This window comes from Leptosomus discolor, chromosome 22, assembly GCF_034619465.1.
Source record: "Leptosomus discolor isolate bLepDis1 chromosome 22, bLepDis1.hap2, whole genome shotgun sequence".
NCBI lineage: Eukaryota > Metazoa > Chordata > Aves > Leptosomiformes > Leptosomidae > Leptosomus > Leptosomus discolor.
Genome location: NC_141412.1, coordinates 1553050 through 1563091, shown reverse-complemented (window position 1 = coordinate 1563091; position 10042 = coordinate 1553050). Strand labels below are relative to the sequence as shown.

The 10042-nt window shown below is 52.4% G+C and overlaps 1 protein-coding gene across 1 annotated transcript; it reads left to right on the top strand.

The window, feature by feature from the left end:
- Positions 1-1917: 1917 nt before the first annotated feature.
- Positions 1918-6985, top strand: LOC147413945 (uromodulin-like 1). The gene is made up of 5 exons (XM_086476773.1): positions 1918-2666; positions 3245-3484; positions 4372-4528; positions 5670-5799; positions 6834-6985. Exons 1-5 carry the CDS (start codon positions 1918-1920, stop codon positions 6983-6985), a joined length of 1428 nt encoding a protein of 475 aa, XP_086332899.1.
- Positions 6986-10042: the final 3057 nt, after the last annotated feature.

Below are 10042 nucleotides of genomic sequence, written 5' to 3'. Positions count from 1 at the left end.
CCCAGCTCAACAACAGCCCGTCCAGAATTGGTGGTGCCCAGCATTTCTGATGAGATCCCGGCATATCTGGCACAAGCACCAATGCAGCAGTTTGGTATGTCACATGATGTGGCTACCAAAAACCTCAGTGCTTTTAGTGGTGATCAGCCCGCAATGCTGCCATCACCCCCCCACATGTCCTTTCTGCTTAAAAGTACGAATGGCATGATATGCTTGCAGCCCATGCAAGATTCCCCTCTACCTACGAAATTCCCAAATACCAGTGTTGGGGGTCTGGTTTCCATTCAGCAAATCCTGGCAGCCTCAAATTCTTCAGCGCTGGACCTTACAAGCTTAAAAAATCTGAGTCCTTCTAGCTTAATTCTGGTTAAGCCTGTATTTATCCTTTTGCCCAGGGACAGACCAGATTTACAGGTGGTGCCCTCTCCTGAGGGTGAAGATGACCACCAAATTGCCCTCTTGTTCACAAACAAGCAAGATCTGAATTTGGGTACCCCTGTAAGCAGCCATGATACCCCAGTGAAAACCAGTTCCTCTTATCCCACTAGGAAGTCTTTGAGGCCTGAAACTACTCTCTCCACTGCGTCTAATCCACAAGCAGAGAAAACAAAAGTAACTTCTCCGCCACTGCTAACTAGTCCTAATCATACAGCCATCACTAGTTTGTTTCAGGCTGTTACCAAGCAGTTGCTGGACCCACGGATGAGGATTAGCACTACAGTGCAGGCCATGCATCTGCACCGGCTGCCTGAAGAGATGCAAGTACCCGCTCCCAGCTCCCAGGAGGCCAAGGGGTCTGACTCACTTTTACTTAACGGTGTGTTAGCAGAGCCTTTCACCTCGACTGCGCCACCGCTAGTGGGGACTGCACAGCACAGCCCCCGTGTTTCCCCCAAAGTATTTTCCGCCGCTGAAAAGCCACGTTCTTCTTCTGTAATCCCTTTACTGTCAGCAAAGGGCTTCCCTGGTTTTCAGATGCCTGCCCAACCTCCATTTACTGTCATGGGGGCTGTAGATCAGGTTCAGCACAGTAAGAAGCTAATGCTGCAAGCTACTGGCCATCACCAAGGCGTAGTGACCACACCTTCCTCTGTCCCTGTGCGATGCACAGAGTGTTTGACCTTGCGCTCGGCTAGAACCGTAAAATACCCGTTAAAGGTGGCCACAGGCATCACGCCTTTGCAGTCCATGCTGCAAAGTCTCGTAAGTACCGAGTCACTTCAAAGGCTGCCATCACAAGTTCCGTTGGCACCCAGCACGTCATCAGCTTTCTCAACATCTCCAGCTGGAAGCGATCACAAAGATTCAGCAGCGGGCGGCACGGCCTGTTCAGGAGGAGTCACTGTGCCTCCTAAAGCAGCACAAACCCGCACCACTTCTATAAGACCTGATCTTACTAAACATTTGGAATTTACTCCCATTGTGTCTAAGCCCTTTGCAATGACAGAGAGACCAACAATAGCACCAGCACATACTTCATTTTCAACAAAGATCCAAATGAAAACAACAGTTTCTGGGAAACTTCTGGCTACAGTGACCCATCCAAGGACGTATACCAACTCTCCTGAAAGCCCACCTTCACCTGTGTCTACACACGTTGCCCTGCTATCATCAGCCATCAAACGTGACCAAATCCATCGGGTCCCTACGAAACCGTTCTCACAGGCCAACATGGGAGAAAACACAAAGCCGACTGAAATCAGCATAAGTGCAAGAAAAATAGGAACTGGCAAGTTCTTGGGAACAAGCATGTCTCTCTCAGCCGTGTTTAACACAAGGACACAGCAACCCCCCACAGCAGTTCTTAGGAATAAGGTTGTTTTTTCGCCGGTACAACCACCTGCATCTGCAGGATCTATTACTGCTCTTGAGAGACAGCCTAAGTTGACACAGAGCACATCACAGTCTCCATTAGCAATGACTTCTCTCTCTGCAGCTAAGAATGATTACATCGCTACTTCACCTAGGAACAAAAAAGCGTTTCACCTGCCCACGACTATCGGATCTGATCCAAACACAGTGCTGCCTACAATTGCCAGAGTGAACAAATCGGCTGTCGTCTCTACATCAGCAGGGAAGAGCAAGGACACGCTAGTGAAAGGAGATGCAGCCACCGCTAGCCAGGTGCCCACTCAGACACTCCTGTCTTCACCACATCAGCCATCAGCAAGACACCCTTTGGAGCAGGTATCACTGCAAGATACCGTCGAACGTGAGACTGGTCATTCCAGCCCTGACAGCACTACGCATGCCACCGGGCCATCTACAACGAAAGCCTTTTCTGTCTCTGCTAATAGGCTTGTAAGTAAGTCTACTTACCAGTCAGCTGTCTTCAATAAAGCAGCTGTCAATGACGCTGAGATGCTCCTAGCCAGAGATCTGATCCAGTTCCTTCCAGTCTCAGAGAGCCCCTTGTATTCTTCTCGGAGTCTGGTAGCGCTTACGCCACAGGGGAATTCCTTGCTGGGTGTTGCAAACACTGGTCAATCTGAGAGGCTGTTCCTGAACACGGAGGCAGAGGAGGTGGTTAGAACAAACGAAGTCACAGAAGAAGCAGCTGAAGGCTTAGTAACTGTTCTAACGCTGCTGGATTTGGAGCCCAGTGCACTGCTGAGTGAATCACATCAGAGGAGGGTTTTGCAGCCAGATGCCACCATTCTGAATGGGTAATTATCTCAGCGTAGTTGCTGTTGTGTATCTATGCGGGGGGGGGGGGTGTCAGGGGGTGTGGGGGGGTGTGTGTTAGTATCCAAATTGCTCCATGGGCTCAGTAACATGGGTATGCTGTATTGTGGGTTTAAAAACGCTCAGTTTGTTCAGCAATGACATCACCTGAAAAAAAGGGGGGTTCAGATTTTGGGTACCAATACCATCCTTTAGACCTAGTTTTGTTTTTCACAATAGCCTTTGGCTCTCTGCCTCTCCTCCCAAAGACAATCTATGTGCAATTTTGCAAGTGGGAACATTTGATATTACTCAAGTGATCAAATGCGCTAGCAAAGAAAGTAGATATTCCCACCCAGTAAAGCACTTCCAAATACCCCTCAGTTCAAATGATTTGGCTGCACAGAGAGGCAGGAGGTGTCCCCGATCCTGGGAGCCTCTGTCATGCTGGGGTCTATGTGTTCGTTTGTTTCAAGTCACTGTTTGGTTTCACTGAGGAAACTCGCCCTAATGTTGTGTTATTCCTAACAGGCTGTGGAGCCTAGCTGGGCCTCAGCTTTTTTTCCTTCTTTCCCTAAAGCCTTGCAGTTGTGAGTGACGATGTCTGCGGCTCCGGTAACTACACGGTGCAGATGAGCTTGCGCCCTGTTGCAGAAGCAGGTCCTGAGGTCGCAGGCTCGTCGCCTTCCCAGGAGACTTTCCTGGCTTTAATTGCTGTGCAGAGTAACAGCAGCCATCCCGTGCTCCAGATCCAGTCGTGCTGTGTGACGCCTTCTGCCAGCCCAGGGGGACCAGGCGCCATGTGCTGCCTGTTCCGCAGGTCAGACGCGGAGCTGCAGGGGTGGGCGTAGCTGCGCACTGCCGTTTGGGCCCGGGCTGGGGATGGGCTGATCCTTAGAGGACCCTCTCTCTTGTATCCTGCAGTCTGGTCCCTTTGGAGTTCAGCGTGAGCTCAAAGCAGTAAGAACAGGTCTGAGAGTGCTCTGCTCCCTCAGCTGTCTTGTAATTAGAACCGAGGACTTGATAAGGCAAAGAACTCTAAGGGGGGGAAAAAAAATCTCCTCCACCCTTTGATTTATGTAAATAAGCCGTCCTGCTTCTCCTCGAAGTGCTGACACAGATGTCAGGTTTACAGCATCCTCCTGCACATCCTCCCAGCACAGCCTAGGAGCAGAGCAGTCCACGGATGGGAGCCAGGCTTCTCCACAGACCTCCACTTCCCCATCAGCGTTTCACGGCTCTTCTTGCTGAACCTGTCGGGGTTGAGCACAGGGAGATTCGAGGATTCATTAGTCGCTGTTTGTAAAACCACTGGGGCACGAAATGTGCTGTAGAAGTGCTGTGCGTTATTCCCAGCCGCCCTGCAGTGAGCAGGGACATTTTAGCTGGATCAGGCTGCTCAGAGCCCCGTCCAACCTGGCCTTGAATGTTTCCAGGGATGGGGCTTCTACCACCTCTCTGGGCAGCCTGTGCCAGTGTTTCACGACCTTCTTTCTAAAAAAAGTCTTCCTTATAGCTGGTCTAAATCTACCCTCCTTTAGTTTGAAACCATTACTCTTTGTCTTATCACAACAGGTCCTGCTAAAATATTGCCCCATCTTTCTTATAGGCCCCCTTGTGCGGACCTGTGTCAGCAGATCCCCATCTTTCCTGCCTTTAGTCAGGGAGAGCTGGAATTTGAAAATCTTTGCCATTTGTCCTTGCCAGGTTGCCATTTGAATGCAGACACATCCAGTTACTGCAGCGCAGTAAGCCCAGAGCTGCTAGCTTCACCATCCAGCTGTTCCAGATGCTGAATCACTCAGTGGCCTATTTGCACTGTGAGCTTAATGTCTGCTTGCATGGCAAACCAGGATGTGAACAGGTACGCGGGACGGGTCCATTCTCACTGGTCTAAGGAACTTTTGGAAAAATTTGGTGCTTCCAGCAAGTACAGTCAATCAAGTAAAGAATCTCAATGGCAGATTATAGAGCTCCACGTTATTCCAGTTTATACAGTTCTTTCTTAATCTCCTGCATACTCTGTCTCCTAAAGCCCCAGGTGACTTCCTACTCTCCATTAAGCTAACTGAGCTCACAGTGCTTTATTTTCACTTTACATGCAATCAGCATAAGCAGCATATCAACAAACAAGCAAGTAGCAACTTTATAGGGCAATCGCAAGGAAAAGGCTCAGCAGAGCTATACAATTTTGCATCAGAATTACATGAAAGGGCTCAAATCTGTCTGTGTATTGGATTGTCCTGGGACTGGGACATGGAAATGTTCAGGCTTCCACAAGCTTGGAGGGCTCAGGGATAAGGCTTCTGTGAAACACTTGGCGCAGCGTCTCATACTTAGCTGTAGGCCACGCTGTGGATTTAAAAGGCACAGCACTGCAGAAGTAGTGCAAAGAAGTGTTTGAGAGGGATGCAGAAGAGAGATTCATGACAGTTTGAGTGGCTGAGCTGCACAGTAGAGCTAGAAAACCTCCAAAAATTCAGCTAGTCGGGCTGAGCCTGCTTTTAAGAAGCTTTGGCAGGAGTTGGGAAATCAGTTGCATGGGCATGTGAAGGATGAATGTCTGCATCTTGCATATGCCCTGCTTGCTCTAACAGGACTTCATGGCCTGTAGACACAACCATTGGGCCTAAAAAGAGGGCTGGACTCTGGGAAAGAACTCAGCCGCCTCCTGTAACAAAGTCACCACATCAGGATCATCCCATATCTGGTCAATCCCTTTGTTAAAAGTCTGGAAGATGAGTTTTAACGAAATGAAATGGTACTGATAGTTGCCCATCCCTAGTGAAAAGGAATTGGGGGACAGAGATTTACACCTGGGCTGGTCCAAGCATTAGGCGGCTTGCTTTTTGGAGTGACCGCAGAGCTAGACAAAGACTAAACCTGAGGAGACCTGCTGCGATCGGCACTGTGGTTGCTGTGGACTGTGCACAGTCACTGGCGCAGGAGATTCTGTTCAGGCACCGCCAGTACGTTTTCAAACGTTTTTCGTATGTCTTTCCCAGGACTGCTTCAAAAGCGTGGAGCCACTTCTCCAGCCAAGTGACAGGAACAGCCATGGAAACCCGCACAACCTGGTCTCGTTTGGTCCAGTTTTGAGAATGAGCAATAAGTTTCTATATAAACCTGTGGAAGGTGGGTCTCCTGGTTTTTCTTCTCTCTCTCTCTGCCTCTCTTGCAGGAGTTTCTGTTTGAATTTTCCTGCTGTAAGAACTTTCTTGATAGCCATCTGGTATGACTAGGTTATATCCCCACAACTCTTCAGCTTTGTTTTGGCCTTCCTAAATCCCAAACGTAATGGTTAATCAGTATCAGATCTGAGAGGCTTTCAGACAGGAGACACAGCCAAATGCATCCTCTGCAGGTACTGAAGCTTTAGAAGGAGGAGAAGGAAGATAAATAAGGCAGAATGCCCTCTAGCTAAGAAGAATTTCCCTGGATATTGTAGTATTTTGGTGAACCATGTTGACTGAGGATGAGGATCATCATTAAAATAATTGTGAGAGATATTTGCTAACTTTTCCTTCAAGTGGCTGAGTTTTAGGTGAGAGAAGATGGGAGGAGTCAAGGCATAGAGACCTCCTTTTAGATATTTTTTCTCTGTTAGCTTCGCAGCTTTTAGAATTGAAGAGCAATGCAGTCCTTTTTTGTACGAAGCCCAGGGAAGAGTCCCCATATTTAGAGGCAGTTATCTGGTACAGCAAGGAAACACCATCCACAGGTAACTGGACAAAAAATCTAACTTGGGAACATTAGGTGCAGAATGAGGTTGGTTGTGAGTCAGGAGCGTTTTTCCTTTCTGTTCATAGGTGAAATACAGCAGCTGGTTAACGTTAATTAGATGTTGTTCAGCTATTAGAAAGGAGTGATGCTGAACCTGGTACATCATGAACACGAGAGACTTCTTAAATTCACTGACACCACCCCTGAGAGTCACCGAACTTCTTGTGTCTTTACTTGTTTATACAAAGAATATTTACTGCTGGGATCTTATGGCAAAGAGGGTAGTGTGTTTGAAAAGGCACTACCCATTTGGACTACTCACTGGAAAGAAACTTAGCCATACCTACCTGGCATGCTATAAAGATGAACGGGAGTTTAACCTTGCCTTTCCTCTCCCTCTCTCTCGATGCTGTTCACTGCTTGATTAATTCTTCCTTTATTTCCAGGTCCTGGTTCTGCCATGCTGGTACCTGTTCTGCTGGGATCCCTTACTGGCTTTGCTGCCCTGGGCAGTGCTTTCGTAAGCCTTTGGCTCCATCACAGACAGAAAACCAAAAACACACGCTGTCCACAACTTGGAGACATCCATGGCCTGTGAACTACGAGCAGCTGACTGGTCCTGCAGACCCCATGCCACTGCTACAACGATCAGAAAAGCAAATGATTTTGCTTTGCACACTGTATTGCTTTTGTAGAGCTTCTGCTGACCCAGGGAGCAAGGTACCCAATCTCTGCTTTAAGTATGTCCCTCCTTCCTTTCTTTCCTTCTGCGTGAGCGAGTCCACAAACTGCAGAGTAGAGGACGAATTGTAGTAGTGGTCCCGCTACAGGGGAGAGCAGAGCTTAAAATGCTTGTGACATGGCAGGCTCTGTACAGAACAGCAGTGAAAGGAATACAAGGTAAAAAGCCGTACTGCTTTTTGCCCTAAAACGCACCTGAAATGCAGTCACGTTTGAAGTACAGTGGCTTCTTAGAAACAGAGATGCAAGAGCTTTTTGGTTCTGAAGGAGTCTGGTGTGGTGCCCCAGGGGCAGAGTGGGGTGTCGCATCCTGGATGCCACAGCTGACACGATGGGGACCATGGCTGGGAGGCGGGGGCCCCAGCAGCCCGCTTGCAGTGAGGCATCAGCAGTTGCCTCAGCAACGAGAATCAACAACTACCTTTGGGGGCAGGTCGGGACCTGTCTTCAAGGGGATTGGCAACAGCCTTTTTGGGGACAGTAACAGCATCTCAGGAAAGTGGTGTTGAGCATTCATCTCACGGCAGGGGGGGACACAAGCGTCTCTGGGTGAGGGGGTTCAGAGTCAGAGGGGCAGGGGTGGTCAGCAGCAGCATTCTGCCCTCTTTTTTTTGGTAAATAAACTGCATAGAGTGCTATGCTGACTGCTGCGATACAGATGTCTACCACTTTGCAGATGTTTTGTTTGGCACTATAAAGCTTTTCAAGAATTTTCCTTACTGTCTGGCTTTCCTTCCAGCTCTGCAGTGGATGGGGTGGGACACCTCATCAGCCAAGGAGAGGGCACATGGTTGTCCGTGGCAGCAAAAGCCGGGTTTGTCTTGAGTGACATTCATTCTTTCAGCAGAGAGACTGTCCAGGGGCGTCAATGTACGGGCTGTGGTTAACTGCCCTGTGGCTTTTCAACAGTTTTTATCCTCCTTCCTACGTGCACGATGTCAGTTTTTGGGTTCCCGACGGGGAACAATTTGACCAAGTTGCTTTTCACACCATTGCTAGGCAGGTGTCGGGTGAAACGGTCGTATCCATCCAGTTAATCGACCGTTTCCAGCCGTCAGAGACCGGACGGAGGAGCCTCTGCTACAGGCTGACCTTTCAGTCCTGTGACAGGGCGCTGAGCCGCCAGGAGGTGGCAGAGATGCAGCTGCTCCTTCGGAAGGAGATAAACCAACGCTTGCGTGTGACTCTGCGGTAGAGCGTTGTGTGTTGTTTCCAGGTGCTCGAGCAGCGCCTGCGCTCGTTGCCGATCTGGAAAACGAGGCCTACGTCCTGTTGAACCTGGCGCTGTGTGTTACTGCAGTGCCTCTCACGAAGGCGGTGTGGACTTAAGTACCTGCGCGCGTTCTAAAACTGGAAATCCCTCTTAATGAAGACCAAGCACCTACCCGTTCTGCGTGTGTGTAATGAAACCTCATTTTAAAAGGCAGAGCCTTTCTTCGCTAGGGTCCCGTGAGGCTGGACCTGATCTCCTCACTGATGGCAATTTGCTTTTCTTGCTTGTGTTTGCCCAGCGCCTCGTACTGGTGGCCCCTGCATGGAGTACACCGTAAGAGGGAGGATCTCCCTGTTGCCAAAGGCTGTGCACCGCCTGAGCACGGAACGCCCTCTCTGCAGGTGCTCGGTCCCTGCGGGGGGTCGGCGTGTGCCGGGTTGCCCCGTGCAGCCCGTCTCGGAAGGGAGGGGGTGCCGGGGTGCACCCGGTGGGGCCCCGGCCACACGCGCCAGCGGACAGTTTCCAAGTGGCTAATACGGACGGTGATCACAAACGGTGATCGCATTACTAGCTTCTAAAGGGCACTAACGGATCCTAAGGGACCGCTGGAGCGCCGGTGGCGCGTACGGTAGCTCCAGCAGGGGTAGCTGCTGACGGAGAACGCCGGTAACGGGCTGAGCTGCCGTAGTGTGTCGGATTGCACTGGGGAGGGGGAGCGGCAGCTGGGGACAGGTCTTTGAGCAGAAGTTGACGGCTCCGAGAGCCGAGGTCGTTGCTGACACTGCAGCGACTCCCAGGCCGCGCTGGGCAGTCCGCGGCTGCCGCACACACTGAGCAGCGCTACCGGAGAGCTCCGCCGCACGGCGGGGAGCGGGCCCGGCGGCTGCAGCGCGCGCGGGGCGCGGGCCCCCTCCCCGGGGCGGCGCGCGGGCGCCTGGCGGGCGCAGGGGCGCGGGCGCAGCCGTCGCGCGCGGCGGTCGCCCGCTGTCGCACGCGCGTGTGAGCGGGAGAGTCGCGCGCGTGTGTTGGAGGCGGGAGTTGCGCGCGCGTCTGCGAGGCGCAGAGCTGCGCGCGCGCCTGCGAGGGGCAGAGCTGCGCGCGCGTGTGTTTGAGGCGGGAGTAGCGCGAGCGTCTGCGAGGCGGGAGTTGCGCGAGGGTCTCTGAGGGGAGAGCTGCGCGCGCGGCTGTGAGGGGAGAGCTGCGCGCGAGTGTGTGAGGGGAGAGTTGGGCGCCTGAGGGGAAGGGGAGCGGGACCCGCCTGGGGAAGGGGCGGGCAGGGTCGGCGCCGCCTGGGGAGCGTCCGCGATCGCCTCGGGGCGGGCGGGGGTCGACCATCGCCTTCGTGGGGAGGGTGCGCGGTCGCCTCGGGGCGGGCGAGCGCCGGCGCCGTCGGGGAAGGGTCTTCGATCGCCTTGGGACGGGCGGGCGGGGGTCGACCATCGCCTTCGGGGGTCTGCGAGTGCCGTGGGGAGGGTTGGGCTCGGGCGCCGTCCCGTCCCGAAGAGGCGCACTGAGCCGTCGCCGCAGAAGGAGCCGAGGAGAGTCCAGTCCCCGCCGGAGGCGACCAGGAGCCCGGAGCAGCAGAGGACCGCTTCGCACTCGTCCCTGCAGGGAGCACCGGAGCACCAATTTCGTGAGGAAAGCCGATCTCCGAGGTTTTTTCCGGCGGGGCGGTGGGGGTTAGAGGGTCGGGCATAGGGG